At 38.3% G+C, this 16714-nt stretch overlaps 1 protein-coding gene across 6 annotated transcripts in view; it reads right to left on the reverse strand.

Annotated features, from left to right (window-relative positions):
* Positions 1–16714, reverse strand: part of TLN2 (talin 2) — a 462611-nt gene that overhangs the window by 21467 nt on the left and 424430 nt on the right. For all 6 annotated transcript variants that reach the window (XM_066344644.1, XM_066344645.1, XM_066344640.1 and 3 more), the window contains one exon: positions 480–585. In XM_066344644.1, coding sequence (XP_066200741.1) covers positions 480–585 — 106 coding nt within the window. The remainder of the gene's footprint in view (positions 1–479; positions 586–16714) is intronic.

Below are 16714 nucleotides of genomic sequence, written 5' to 3' on the forward strand. Positions count from 1 at the left end.
CAACTCACTTCAAACAAAGGGAAACCGGTGAGAAAAACCTTTCCCCGGGGAGCTGATTGCTTCTATGGAATCGTGAAGGAGAATGCCAGCAATGTACCTAGATAGCACCGTTTTCTAAACACGAAGGGTATTATTTAAATAGGACTAAATACTCTGATGAATGAAAAGACAGATAATGTAAGTGGCCAGACCCTTACACGAGAAGTGAGCAGTTTTAGGGGGACTTATGCCATTTAAGTAGAAGTCCTTAACATAAAGACTGGAGAAAAGACCTGTTCTAGGATATCACTACTTGAACCTAACTCTACTCCTTAAGAAATCTAACTCTATTTGCTTATAAGAGAGAAACACCTCACTAGACTCCTTCTGACCGTGTACGTCAACAGGGCCTGTGCTGCTGTGTGTGTCCTCTGTTCAGTTCGCTGCGCTGGTGCTGCCGTGGAGTGGCTCCCCACAGAGAACACGAGGAGCCGGCCTACCTTTCATGGCTTCTGCTGCCTGAATGAGCTCCGTCACAGCGCCAGCGACTCGCTTGGAGAGAGCCGCCAGCTGGTGCTTGAGTTCCAGGGTCGGTTTCTGAAGAACCTGTGGGTAAAGAACAAGCCAAATGCATGAGGAAGATGGCGACTGCGGTGACAGGAGGCACACTCTTACTGGTGGACAGAACTGGACATCCTGGTTTTAGGTAGTAATTCTGTCACCAAGTGACTTCAGAATCTTGGGAAAAAACACATAATCCTCATTGGCCTTCAGTTTCCTTCATGTGAGAAATAAAATGTTGGGAGCCAGGGGTTTCTCTCAAGTCCCTCCCGACGTATTTCCTTAAGATTGTAGGGGAGACAAAATCCTTACTTGTCCTTTATTTATACCTTTATTGTCCTTTTACTTATACATAAAATAAATATAGGCACATGAAAATTGCCCAAAGTTACCCAAGAACACTCTCAATGAACATGAAAGCCCGAGACTCCGAGTCTGCTGGTACTGTGACAAAACAAATTGGGGACCAGAAGAAGAAATATAAGAGTGACATGGGGTCTTGGAGACAAAATCATCAAGACAGCAACAACCACCAACTGATCAGGAGGGTTGTTCCTAAAAGAACAACTCATTTCCAGCGTTTTTACTGCAGGCTCTCCTGGCAGAAGTCATGAAGACTTTCCCTCTTTTGAACTACATAACTCAAAGGGTTTTTAAAGTGTGTTTTGCTTTTTAAAAAAATGGTATTAAAAAGAAAGATATTGGAACTCCAAACCCCAATCCAACTTAAAGGGCATCCCAGCTGAATTCTTCCCAAATTCATTCAAGAACAGAACGAGAAATGGGATGGGAGCCCCTCACGACTTCCACCGAGAATTTACATTCCCACTGACACCGTCTTGCTCCTTCCTAACTTGAAAATCCTTCTTCCAACATTCTTTTCTGCCTCTGTTCCCCATGTAGTGCAGTACTGATCTTCAGATTTAGAAAGGTTTTGACATTCCAGACAATTTTGAGGCCTCTGAGCAGGGGACGAGGTGTGGGCTTGGCAATTGCGTAGACCTGTTTGAACCTGGCTGTGCTTGCTACTGGTTTGTGACAGCAGGCAGGTGACTGAACCGCTAAGAACCTGTTTTCTCATCTGTAACGCTGGCGTAATGCCTGTGCGTCAGGGCTGCCATAAAGATCAAATGCGATAACACATGGGAATTATTTTGCACAATGCGACACAGTAGGCACGCACTGATTGTTAATTCCCTTCTTGGTGTCCTATGCCCTCTTTCACCTAACCAGGTTATCATACTCCTCAGGAGCCTGAAAAAGATGCTTTTGGACCCCAGCCTAATCCCTTCATGCCATAACTATAAGAGAAACATAGTGAGAGTCTGGGGCTGAGGGAGTTAATGGGATTAGACGTTGACCAGCCCCAGACATACCAGTGCACAGAAGATGTTGTTTACATGCTCAAACTGATTGGTCAAAGATTTTTGAGCATCACTTCACATGCATCTATTCCTATCCTTCTTCTTATAATCTTTTCCATTTTGTATTTGCTGCTGTACTATGATTTCAGCTACTCTGTTAATCTCATCCTCTTACCCTAGGACTGACACATATGACTAGGCAGATATTAAGAACTCAGTAAAGACCTGTAAAGAAGTGAGCAAATGAATGGATGAGTGAAAAAGAGACCAACACACTACTAGAACAATGCCTAATATGGTGACTTCCTAGACCAGTTCCAAAACAATACCAGAGCCATGAAGAGGTAGAGGGAAGGAGTTAAGTGCTTATTACTTTCTAAAATATCAATGGGGAAAAAAATTTAGTTACATGTAGGTTCTAGAGTCAACATGCCCGTGTAACCCTGGTCCAGTTACTTATATGTAGGTTCTAGAGTCAGCATGCCCACATAACCCTGGTCCAGTTACTTATATGTAGGCTCTAGAGTCAACATGCCCGTGTAACACTGGTCCAGTTACTTATCCCCTCCCTAAACTTTGCTTACCAGTTAAATGGTCGATAGTAACAGTCCTTTTGTTATAGAATTATGGTAAAATTATACAAATAATTAAATATAAAATTCCATCAGTACACCAGACCAATTCCATCAGTAGCCCTGGTGTATGGCTTAGGCATCAAGATCTTTAAAAGTTCCCCAGGTGATTCTTATACGCCACCAAAATTATAAACCCCTTTTCTAGACTCAAATGTGCTACCACTTAATTATAAAAGCCTTGTACCATATCTGTCTGAAATAATACATGCTGTAAAGTTACCAGGCAAATAATGGTTCTGACTCAGAGTCTGGATAGCCCAGTAGTCCATAGGCATTGTTAAATGGTTTCTCTACAGTGGTCAACACAACATGGGTAAGCAAAGAGTTAGAAGTATAGTGAAGAGACTCATAATAAATGGTAAAAGACAGAGTGTTCTCTAGTAAGATAAAAATAAGGTAAAACTGTTTTCACACTTCTGTCAATATTGTATTAGAATTCCTAGCCAGTGCAATAAGACAACAAAAAGAAATAAATGGCACACAAATGACAAAGGAGAAGAGAAATTGTATTTGTTCACAAACAACATGAATACCTATATAGAAAATTCTAAGATATCTGTATTAAAAAAAAAACAAAAAAACCTTGTAGAATAAGTGAATTTAATAAAGTCACGGGACATAAAGTCAACCTATAAACATCAATTATACTTTAAATACAAGCAACAAAAACTAGGAATTAAATATCATATATAATAGCACCAATAGTTATGAAATATCTAGAGTTAAATTTGACAACAGATGTGCAAGATTTAAATAAAAAAAACTACAAACATGGTTGAAAACATTAAAGAAGACCTAAATAAATGGAGAGATATATTATGTTCATGGATCACAAGACCTTGAGAGAAACTATTTGCAGAAAATATATCTGACAAAGAACTCCTATCTAGAAAATATAAACAACTCAATTAAGAATGGGCAAAAGATCTGAACAGACACTTCACCAAAGAAAACATACAGAAGAAAACAGGTACATTAATAAGATGCTCAACAGCATAAATGAAAACTGCAATGAGATACCACTAGATACCCATTAGAATGGCTAAAATTAAAAAGACTGACCATTCCAAGTGTTGACAGGAGTGTGGAGCCATCAAAACTCTCATACACTGCTGGTGTAAATGTAAAATAGTATAATCACTTTAAAAATCAGCTTGGTGGTTTTCTAAACAGTTAAAAAACATACCTACCCTATGATATAAATATTTCACTTCTAGATATTTATCCAAGAGAGAAGAATATGTACAGGCACAAAGACTTATATATTGTTAAGAAAATGAAACAAAAGACCCAAGGTGGAGCCATTTGTCCCCAGGGCAGAAAACCAAGACTTAATTCAAGTTTCAACCCTTCCCAGGAAAGTGACCTTAAACCAATCAGTCCGGAATTTCCTGAAAAGAACCCTGCAGCCCTCCCCCAAAGAAAGATGACCTTGCTTGAAACAACCCTTTTTTTTCTTTTGCTAATAACTTTCTTATCCTTTCCAGTGTGTGCCTAAAAAAACAAAACAAAACAAAACCTTTAGTTTTGTACAACTGGTCAGAGTTCTCTTATTTGCTAGATGGGACGCTGCCCCACTCATGCATTGTTCAATAAAGCCAATTAGATATTCAAATCGAGTTGGTTGAATTCTTGTTCTTTAACAACAGAGCATGCTCTTAGTGGCTTTATCTGTAATAATCAAAACCTAGAAACCCAAATGTCAATCAACTGGTTTATAAAAAAAATTATGGCATATCCTTATGGTGGAATACTATTTAGAAAATAAAAGGCAACAAATGATTGATACACACAGTATGGATGGAATAAAAAACACTGATGCGGAGTGAGAGGCGAGACAAAAAAGAACACATGCTATGATTTCATTTATGTAGAAGTCTAGAAAATTGCAAACAATTTTATAATAACAAAAAGCATATCAGTGGTCGCTGGAAAATTTTGAGTGGTGATGGATTTATTCATTTTGATGATCTTGATGCTTTCACAGATGTATTCATATGTCGATACTCAAAAATTGTACACTTTATATATGTTTGCTGCATATTAATTATGTCTCAATAAAGCTGAAAATAAAAACTAAGGATGTGGTAGGGAGATTGACATCACCAAAGCAGAGTGGTAAAGGACTTCAGTCTTTAAAGAGCCTTGATGGAGACAAGAGAACCAGTACTGTATACACTGTGGCTCTCTAAGAAAGGAGAGAGCCAGATGATAAAGTACCCTATTTAGATAAGGCATGAGGCAAGGGGTTCTATTTTTAGTCTGCTATTAAATCAATATGATTTCTAATAGCAGGCAACAGACAGAACCAAATTAAAGTTCTGCTAGTGGAGGCAAGGGCAATTTTAACCCTCCAAAGACCTCATATTGTGGCTTTGAAGCAATATTGAACTGTGACTGCTGCAGGGGCAAAGTGGCTGCCTCTTGCTCCAACGATATAAATCTTCTATGACAAACCAGCAAATAGCAAATGCAAGAGGCCAGCACTGCTCAAAGGGGCATGTCTACTGCTTCATAAAAGCAGCTCCCAGAGCAGCAAGGAGAGGGCTCTGCCCAAATTAGATCCCATTGTATGTTGACTGCTAACCGGATTCTGCAAAGAAAAGGATCACTCAGCTAGGGGGGTTTCAATTTGGAGCCTCAATTCCAAAAGGATCTAGCTGGGTTATTGGGAATGAGAACCCTCAGGACCATTTTGTGTGTGTATGCTGATGGTTTTTTTTGATTGGAGGAAGGCGTGGGGGCAGGAAATGAACTTTCAGCTCAAGGGGCCCAAGATTCACAAAAGGTTAAAAAAGCTAAAATCAGGATAGTTATTTGCACCTAGATACAAGGGGGAAAAAAGAGAATAGGAATTCATTGTTATTTATAGATTTCTTTAGAAAATAAAGATCTGAACCAAATGAAACAATGTTAATTAACAAAATTAGTTAATTATAGATGGTGGGCACATGGATGGTTATCTGAATTTCTTCATTTTAAAACCTTTTCCATAGTAAGACTAAAATATAAAGACCAGCCCCAAAGGGTTAGGAATCCTTGACTCTTAAGAACTGAACAAGGCTAGCCTGACCAGGTGGTGGCTCAGTAGATACAGAGAGTCAGCCTGGGACACAGAGGACCCAGGTTCGAAACCCAGAGGTCACTGGCTTGAGCGTGGGATCATAGACATGACCCCAAGGTTGCTGACTTGAGCAAGGAGTCACTGATGTGGCTGTAGCCCCCCAGTGAAGGCACATATGAAAAAGTAATCAATGAACAACTAAGGTGCCACAATGAAGAATTGATGCTTCTCATCTCATCTCCCTCCCTTTCTGGCTGGCTGTCCCCCACACCCTCTTGCTAAAAAAGAACTGAACAAGGCTAAAGCAGCATCATTTCCCACACATTTTATGTGCCTACGTTTAAGAAAAGCAGCTCGCTAAAGAAGATCCCCGAAACTCCTTGTACCTCAAGGCAAGTGATCTCAATTTATTTCTGTAAATTGCTGGATACTTCCACCAAACCTTAGCATCTCCTTTTCTCTTTTCCCAATTGTAAAAATTAGACAATTATCTGTTTTTCTTCAGCCTCAAGATTCCTACTAATCCTCTTTGATCAATTAAAACAGAAGTCAAATAGTCAAGGGGTCCAGGAGGATTATTGTAAGATCTGCTACAATTCTGACTTAGGTGCACTTTTTATTTCAGAATGGTGACACAGTGATCACTTCATTATACATGGTCTTCCCGTACAGACCAGAGATGAAGAGGGCAGGATGTCTGTGTTTGTGTGTGTATGTGTGTGAAAATCTCTAGTTTTTAATTGCCTTTTTATCTACCACCCTTAATTAGCTAATCTAATCTTAGCATTCATTTCTTTTACCCTAAAGATAGTTTTAACACAGCCTGACCAGGTGGTGGTGCAGTGGACATAGCACTGGCCTGGGACACAGAGGACCCAGGTTCAAAACCCCAAGGTCACTGGCTTGAGTGTGGGCTCATCTGGCTTGAGCACGAGCTCACCAGCTTGAGTGTGGGGTTGCTGGCTTGAGCGTGAAATCATAGATGTGATCCCATGGTTGCTGGCTTGAGCCCCCCTGGTCAAGGCACTTATGAGAAAGCAATCAATAAACAACTAAGGTACCGCAAAAAGAATTAATGCTTCTCATCTCTCTCCCTTCTTGTTTGTCTATCCCCATCTGTCCCTCTCTCTGTCTCTGTCTCTCTTGCTTAAAAAAAAATAATAATAATAATAATAATAATTTCAACACAAATCTGATGTCTTCTTTAAACTGGCAATTTGGCTTTCATTTTCTGGTGCTGTCTCTTAAAGTTCTCTCAGAAATAAACACTAGTTTCCCTGTCTGTGCACCTTTATTTTCCTCATTTCTTGTTGGGTCCCCAAGCAGTGCTGGCCTCAGCACTCTGTGGCTCATGGACCTCTCAGTGTCAAACAATCTTCCTTGCATTTAGTCTCATTTTGGTTGACAGTTCTTCAAAGTCTGCTTTGGAGAAGGATTTAGGGCTAATAAGGTGAAATGTGAACACATTTTTAGCAGCAAGCCCAAGAAAACTGCCCATGTCCAGTTCAGTGGCAATGCTGTTAGAGGGCCTCTACAATTTTTAGTTAGCAACTTGTATTCTCCTATATTTATGGTAACTCCCTGGAACTGGAGACTGTTTTCTTCTTATATTTTTATTAGAAAATACCCTTCAAGGAGTATGTTTAGCTTTCTAAACAGACACAAATGAATACATGAAAATATACGTATATAATCATACTTCATTGATATTTCTTTGGAAATCAGAACCATCAGACCTTGTTACCCTTAAGAGGCAAAAACATCCTTGCAAAAGATGAGACAATTTTTTTTGTATGTTTCATAAAAGTTTCAAGGTTGCTTAGCTTTTCTTCCTATTAACGATTTCATTTTAGCACCAACTGCCTTCACACTATAAACCTCACAACAGCCACAGAGACACAGGATCTTTATATTCCTATAATAATTACAGGATACAATGACAATAATTGTATTGAAAGAAGAAACTCATGTGGCAGGTTTTTAACAGACAAATCAGCCACCTGGGTTTGTAATATGTAAGGTTTAAGAGTCCTGTTTCTCAGGAAGGGAGGATTCATAACAGAAAATGAATCTATTGAACAAAAGATCTGGCAGCCCAGGGTCATAAGCCTTAATAATGACTCTAAATTCTTAAAAAAATTGCCAGTTCTTTATCAGCTTCTTGTACATGTTGGCAGGACCTGGCGAAGCCTAAAAAACAGATGCAGGAAGCCAAGTGATGAGGATGATATTCAAAATCCTTGACCAACTGACCTTTTACAAGCCTTTCCTAGAACCTTCCCTGCCCAAACTGAGTGGTCTAGGGTTTGAACAGAAGGGAGCTGAGTCTGCATCTGACTTTGCCTGAAAGCTCTCCTCCTGTGGCTTTTCTGGTTCCATATGATACATACTGTCGCCCAACAGGCTCCAGCTGCCCTCTATAAATGGATTAGCCACTGAGATTAGTGGGCTGCTAAAAGGCAGCAAGTAGGGTGGCAGGACACAGGCCTGTCAGCTGAGCATTTTCTAAGGACCCTGGAGCAAGAAGGGAAACAAAACCCTGCCAAGCTACTAGCTTTATAGCTACAACAGCTCCAAGGCCACAGACCCAAAATATCAGCCGGGACTCTGAGCTGCGCTCCTCTAGGGATCCATTATCAAACGCTGGCCCAGACATTGATGTCTCAATTGTAATAAACTGAGACACTGGAAAAAAAGATTGTCCTCGAAGGCTCTAGGCAAACTTTTCAACATCAACTTGAGTGCTCCCATATCAGTCTCCAAGGATTCCCCATATGGGCTTCCCATAGTTGACGGGCTCTGAAAGATTCTCTGGTGAGCTATATCTGGTAATAGGTCCCGAATAACATTTTATTATAACTTTGATGAAAAAAAAATCGATTGCCAGCCGAGGCCACTGTCTGTGCGGAGTTTGGATGTTCTCCCCACATGTGTGTGGGTTTTCTCTGGGTGCTATGGTTTTCCCCACACCCCAGAGATGTGCATGTGAGGTGAACTGTCGTGTCTGAGTGAGTATGGGTGGGTGTGAATGGCCCTGCATGGAAGGGCGTCTTGTCCAGGGATGGTTCCCGGCCTGCACCTCAAGCTGCTGGGATAAGCTCTAGCAATCTGTGATCCTCAACTGGGATAAAAAGGTTGGAAAAGAATGATCTGGGAGTGATGTCAGAGAAATGGCACCATAAGGAGTGATACTGATAAATCTCCCCCAAAATTCAACAAGATCTTCAACCAGAGACAGAAAAATCTATCCTTGGAGCCTCCAGAAGTTCCGCACTAAATGCGAAGGCAGAGGTAGCAGCAACCCCATAGCTGGATCATCAGGCTACTAATTCAGGAAGGAAAGACTAGGAGAGAGGCTCCAGGAACACAGACTCTCTCATTGGCGGAGCCTGCAAATGCTAATGAGCCTCGACTGCCAACGAGACTGAAGCCCAATATATGACATTGCCATAGAGACTTCTCAACTGCAAACCTCTACCTAAGCGTGCCACAAGGGCAGAACCTGGGGTACAGAGTCACCGTCCAGGAAGAGGGAGAGAAAAGAAAAAGCAAGATAACCTCTCAAAATCAAGAATAATCCACAGACTTTATAACCAATCCCATTTTATTATATTTGTTTGTTTGTTTCTCTTATCTTCTTGTCTTGATTATTTTCTTCCTCTTCCAATTTGGTCGTTTAATTCTCTGCCAGTATTACTCTCTCCTCTCCTTGAACTACACTACCCATAAGTGTTACATCTCCCTTTATCTTTTCTTTCTTCTTTCTTTCTCTCTATGAGGGTTGCACTCCAAAACCCTTAACTCTCTCTCTCTCCTTTTATTCTTTTTTTTCTTTTTGTGTTTTCCTCTTTTTTTTTCCTCCCTCTATATTAGTTTCTTCTTTTCTCCTTTACTTTTTCTCTCATTCAATCCTCAATCACAAACAAATTATTTTATCTGGGACTCAAATTTTTCTTTGTGGCGCTTTGGGGATTTTTTACTTCGTTTTTTTAACTCACTAATAGTGCTCCCAACCCTGGCTCTCCATTTTATCTAGTTCTTGCTCCACTAAATACAATAGTAATTTTTAAATTTTTTCCCCATTTTTCCTGTTTCCCTCTTATTCCACTCATATCTCTTAGTCAACCATCAACTAAAAGCAAATCATTTTATTCTTGACCCAAATTTTTTCATTTTGTGGGTTCATACTCCCTTTATCACTTCTCCCCAACTCAGGCCCTCCATTATAGGTAGTTTTTGTTCTATTTAGCACAATATAATTCACAGTTCACCACAATATTTTCTCAGGAAGGAGGGGAGAGGAGAGGAGAGGAAAAAAAAGGGGGGGGAAATAATAATTTTTTTATTCTTTTTTATTTTTAACTTTTTATTCTTTATTAATTCTCATTAATACTATCAACAAAACTACCCTCAGATGCCATTAAGGAAAAGGAAATCGAATATCATGGATACCAAAGACAGAGAGGTAGCACAGATAGATGAGGAAAAATCTATGGAGAAAAAATTTAATATATTGGAAACCTCGGAGCTAAATGACAGAGAATTTAAAATAGAAATCCTAAAAATACTCAGAGATATACAAGAAAACACACAAAGGCAATTTAGGGAGCTTAGAAACCAACTCAATGAACACAAAGAATATATTACCAAGGAAATTGAAACTATAAAAACAAATCAAACGGAAATGAAAAACTCAATTCATGAGCTGAAAAACGAGGTAACAAACTTAGCTAATAGAACAGGCCAGATAGAAGGTAGGATTAGTGAAATAGAAGACAAGCAACTTGAGGCACAACAGAGAGAAGAAAGAGACTCAAAAATAAAAAAAAATGAGAAAGCCCTACAGGAATTGTCTGACTCCATCAAAAAGAATAACATAAGAATAATAGGTATATCAGAAGGAGAAGAGAGAGAAAATGGAATGGAGAACATATTCAAACAAATAATAGATGAGAACTTCCCAAGCCTGTGGAAAGAACTAAAGCCTCAAATTCAAGAAGCAAATAGAACTCTGAGTTTTCTTAACCCCAACAAACCTACTCCAAGGCACATCATAATGAAACTGGCACAAACTAACGACAAAGAAAAACTTCTCAAGGCAGCCAGGGAAAATAAGAATACAACATATAAAGGAAGGCCCATTAGATTATCATCAGATTTCTCAACAGAAACTCTACAAGCTAGAAGAGAGTGGACCCCAATATTTAAAGTCCTGAAAGAGAGGAACGTTCAGCCATGAATACTATACCCATCAAAGCTATCCTTCAAATATGAAGGAGAAAAAAAAACATTCACAGATACAGAAAAGATGAGGGAATTTATCATCAGAAAACCCCCACTCCAGGAATTACTAAAGGGGGTTTTCCTACCAGATAAAAAGAACAAAACAAAACAAAACCACAAGTAAAAGCTCCATCAAGAATACAATAAAACCAAATTTAAACTGTGACAACAAAAAAAGGGGGGGGGGGGAGAGGACAGAGATTAACAGTAGCAAAGGATGATGGAGTGCAAAAGTACTCACAAGATAGTGCACTACAATGAACAGGGTAGGAACCCTTTTCATTACTTAATGGTAACCACCATTGAAAAAACCACCACAGAAGCACATGATTTAAAAAAGATAGCTACAGAGGAAAGATGTATGGAATACAACCAAACAAAAACAAAAGATAGAAAAACGAAAGAGAAGAATCAAACAAGACACAAAACTAACAGAAAGCAATGTATAAAATGGCAATAGGGAACTCACAAGCGTCAATAATTACACTAAATGTAAACGGATTAAACTCACCAATAAAAGGGCACAGAGTAGCAGAATGGATTAAAAAAGAAAATCCAACTGTATGCTGACTACAAGAAACTCATCTAAGCAACAAGGATAAAAACAAATTCAAAGTGAAAGGCTGAAAAACAAGACTCCAAGCAAATAACATCCAAAAAAAAGCAGGCATAGCAATACTGATATCTGATAATGCTGACTACAAGACAGCAAAAGTACTCAGAGACAAAAATGGTCATTTCACAATGATTAAGGGGACGCTGAATCAAGAAGACATAACAATTCTTAATATATATGCACCAAACCAAGGAGCACCAAAATATGTAAAACAGCTACTTATTGACCTAAAAACAAAACCTGACAAAAATACAATTATACTTGGAGACCTCAATACACCACTGACAGCTCTAGATCAGTTATCCAAACAGAGAATCAATAAAGATATATTGGCCCTAAACAAAACACTAGAGCACCTGGATATGATAGACATCTACAGGACATTTCATCCCAAAGTGACAGAATATACATTCTTCTACAGTGTACACGTATCATTCTCAAGAATTGACCATATGTTGGGCCACAAAAACAACATCAGCAAATTCAGAAAAATCAAAGTTGTACCAAGCATATTTTCTGATCATAAAGCCTTGAAACTAGAATTCAACTGCAAAAAAGAGGGAAAAAACCCCACAAAAATGTGGAAACTGCCTGACCAGGCGGTGGCGCAGTGGATAGAGCGTTGGACTGGGATGTGGAGGACCCAGGTTCGAGACCCCGAGGTCGCCAGCTTGAGCACGAGCTCATCTGGTTTGAGCAAAAGCCCCCCAGCTTGAACCCAAGGTCGCTGGCTCCAGCAAGGGGTTACTCGGTCTGCTGAAGGCCCGCAGTCAAGGCACATATGAGAAAGCAATCAATGAGCAACTAAGGTGTTGCAACGCGCAATGAAAAACCAATGATTGATTCTTCTCATCTCTCTCCATTCCTGTCTGTCTGTCCCTGTCTATCCCTCTCTCTGACTTACTCTGTCTCTGTAAAAAAAAAAAAAAAAAAAAAAAAATGTGGAAACTAAACATTACTTTTAAAAAATGAATGGGTCAAAGAAGAAATAAGCGCAGAGATCAAAAGATATATACAGACACATGAAAATGACAATACGACATAACAGAATTTATGGGATGCAGCAAAAGCAGTGATAAGAGGGAAGTTCATATCACTTCAGGCCTATATGAACAAACAAGAGAGAGCCCAAGTGAACCACTTAACTTCATACCTTAAAGAACTGGAAAAAGAAGAACAAAGACAACCTAAAACCAGCCAAAGAAAGGAGATAATAAAAATCAGAGCAGAAATAAATGAATTAGAGAACAGAAAAACTATAGAAAAATTAATAGAACAAGGAGCTGGTTCTTTGAAAAGATCAACAAAATTGACAAACCCTTGGCAAGATTTACCAAGAAAAAAAGAGAAAGAACTCATATAAACAAAATCCAAAATGAAAGAGGAGAAATCACCACGGACATCATAGATATACAAAGAATTATTGTAGAATACTATGAAAAACTTTATGCCACTAAATTCAACAATCTAGAAGAAATGGATAAATTACAAGAACAATACAACCTTCCTAGACTGAGTCAAGAAGAAGCAGAAAGCCTAAACAGACCAATTAGTAGGGAAGAAATAGAAAAAAATATTAAAAACCTCCCCAAAAATAAAAGTCCAGGCCCGGATGGTTATATTAGCGAATTCTATCAAACATTCAAATAAGACTTGGTTTCTATTCTACTCAAAATCTTCCAAAAAATTGAAGAAGCAATACTTCCAAACACATTTTATGAGGCCAACATAACCCTCATACCGAAACCGGGCAAGGACAACACAAAAAAAGAAAACTACAGACCAATATTTCTAATGAATACAGATGCTAAAATACTAAACAAAATACTAGCAAATCGAATACAACAACATATTAAAAAAATAATACATTATGATCAAGTGGGATTCACCCCAGAATCTCAAGGATGGTTCAACATACGTAAAACGGTTAACGTAATACACCATATCAACAAAACAAAGAACAAAAACCACATGATCTTATCAAAAGATGCAGAAAAGGCATTCAATAAAATACAACACAATTTTATGTTTAAGACTCTCAACAAAATGGGTATAGAAGGAAAATATCTCAACATGATAAAGGCCATATATGATAAACCATCAGCTAACATCATATTAAATGCACAAAACTGAAGGCTTTCCCCTTAAATCAGGAACAAGACAGGGTTGTCCACTCTCTCCACTCTTATTTAATGTGGTGCTAGAGGTTCTAGCCAGAGCAATCAGACAAGACAAAGAAATAAAAGGTATCCATATCAGAAAAGAAGAAGTAAAGGTATCACATTTTGCAGATGATATGATTCTATACATCTAAAATCCCAAAGAATCTACAAAAAGACTACTAGAAACAATAAGCCAATACAGTAAGATTGCAGGATACAAAATTAACATACAAAAGTCCATAGCCTTTCTATATGCCAACAAGGAAACATTTGAGAATGAACTCAAAAAAATAATCCCCTTCACGATTGCAACAACAATAAAATACCTAGGAATAAACATAACAAAGAATATAAAGGACTTATATAATGAAAACTACAAACCATTGTTAAGGAAATCGAAAAAGATACAATGAGATGGAAGAATATTCCTTGCTCTTGGATAGAAAGAATAAATATAATCAAGATGGCCATATTACCCAAAGCAATATACAAATTTAATGCAATTCCCATCAAAATTCCAATGACATTTTTTAAAGAAATGTAACAAAAAATCACCAGATTTATATGGAACTATAAAAAACCCCGAATAGCCAAAGCAATCCTAAAGAAAAAGAACGAAGCTGGGGGCATTACAATACCTGACTTCAAACTATATTATAGGGCCACGACAGTCAAAACAGCATGGTATTGGCAGAAAAATAGACATTCCGACCAATGGAACAGAATAGAAAGTCCAGAAATAAAACCACATATATATGGTCAAATAATTTTTGATAAAGGGGACAACAACACACAATGGAGAAAAGAAAGCCTCTTCAACAAATGGTGCTGGGAAAACTGGAAAGCCACATGCAAAAGAATGAAACTTGACTACAGTTTGTCCCCTTGTACTAAAATTAATTCAAAATGGATCAAGACCTAAATATAAGACCTGAAACAATAAAGTACATAGAAGAAGACATAGGTTCTAAACTCATGGACCTTGGTTTTAAAGAGCATTTTATGAATTTGACTCCAAAGGCAAGGGAAGTGAAGGCAAAAATAAATGAATGGGACTACATCGGACTAAGAAGTTTTTGCTCAGAAAGAGAAACTGACAACAAAATAAACAGACAGCCAACTAAATGGGAAATGATATTTTCAAACAACAGCTTAGATAAGGGCCTAATATCCAAAATATACAAAGAACTCATAAAACTCAACAACAAACAAACAATCCAATAAAAAAATGGGAAGATGACATGAACAGACACTTCTCCAAGGAAGAAATACAAATAGCCAACAGATATATGAAAAGATGTTCATCTTCATTAGTTATTAGAGAAATGCAAATCAAAACTGCCATGAGATACCACCTCACACCTGTTAGATTAGCTATTATTAACAAATAATAGTAATAGGTAATAGCAAATGTTGGAGAGGCTGTGGAGAAAAAAGAACCCTTATTCACTGTCGGTGGGAATGTAAAGTAGTACAACCATTATGGAAGAAAGTATGGTGGTTCCTCAAAAAACTGAAAATAGAACTACCTTATGACCCAGCAATCCCTCTACTGGGTATATACCCCAAAAACTCAGAAACATTGATATGTAAAGACACATGCAGCCCCATGTTCATTGCAGCATTGTTCACAGTGACCAAGACATGGAAACAACCAAAAAGCCCTTCAATAGATGACTGGATAAAGAAGATGTGGCACATATACACTATGGAATACTGCTCAGCCATAAGAAATGATGACATCAGATCATTTACAACAAAATGGTGAGATCTTGATAACATTATACGAAGTGAAATAAGTAAATCAGAAAAAAACAGGAACTGCATTATTCCATACATAGGTGGGACATAAAAATGAGACTAAGAGACATTGATAAGAGTGTGGTGGTTGGGGGGGGGGGGAGGGAGAGGAAAAGGGGGAGGGGAGGGAGAGGGGCACAAAGAAAACTAGATAAAAGGTGACGGAGGACAATCTGACTTTGGGTGATGGGTATGCAACATAATTGATTGACAAGATAACCTGGACATATTTTCTTTGAACATATGTACCCTGATTTATTGATGTCACCCTAGTAAAATTTAAAAAAAAATTATAAAAAAAAGAATGATCTGTTTTTATTAACCTTGCTTAAATGTATGTACAGCTTACATTTATTTCAATATTTAATATTAGAAGGTTTTGGGTCTTTATTTAGAAGTGTGATGATGTTTTAGCAACCAGAAATATACCATAGGAACTTAACTCTTATCTTTGTCACTGAGCCTACGGTATCATTGGTTTAATTTTAAGTCTTTTTGCTTAAAGTTGCAGTTTCCAAGAGCCTACTGAAAATGTTAAGGGAGGACTTACTGTACTTTCCGTGAACAGCCAAGGGGGGACTAAATTTATTGGAGTTATGTTTTCTACTTTAAACCCCACCCTCACTGGACAACAGAAGCCTCCGAGTAAGAAGTAAGTCTCCAAAGTGGTGGTACCTAACCAAGTTCAGAGAGAATTTCTATCCCAAGGACTACAAATGACTCTGGGACCTTGCATTGGAAAACATTTTTGCTATGTGACCCAGCCCTAGTCAATTTATTAGTTGGAAGCCTCCTTCCTAAATTAAAAGGGCTAACCTGTATTGTTTCAAATGGAGACCTCCCTTTAAAATTTCCTGACCAACTGGAACCTGACCTTTTATGTTTTCTGTATTTTTTTTTTTTTTATCATCTCTCCTTGACACAGAAGAGAACAAATTCCAATAAAATTCCCTAATTCAATCGAAGTGGCTAAGAATCTCTGGGCTACCTTTAAAACTGACTTTAGAAGAATAAAACGTGTAGAAGCTATAAAGATTCAAGTAGCTATAACTAAACCTCTCCCTAAATTGCCTCAATGTCCATGAAAGCCCAAGGTCATACAAAGCCTCACACTCATAGTAGAAGACCTCATTGCCAGGCACTAATCATTCGCGGTACCAAGGATCCGGATGGCCATTCGTCCAGGGTTTGAGAGAACTTAATAACATGGTTACTCCTCATTTCCCAGTAGTTCCAAACCCGAACACTGT

Source organism: Saccopteryx leptura, chromosome 6 (assembly GCF_036850995.1).
Source record: "Saccopteryx leptura isolate mSacLep1 chromosome 6, mSacLep1_pri_phased_curated, whole genome shotgun sequence".
Classification (NCBI taxonomy): domain Eukaryota; kingdom Metazoa; phylum Chordata; class Mammalia; order Chiroptera; family Emballonuridae; genus Saccopteryx; species Saccopteryx leptura.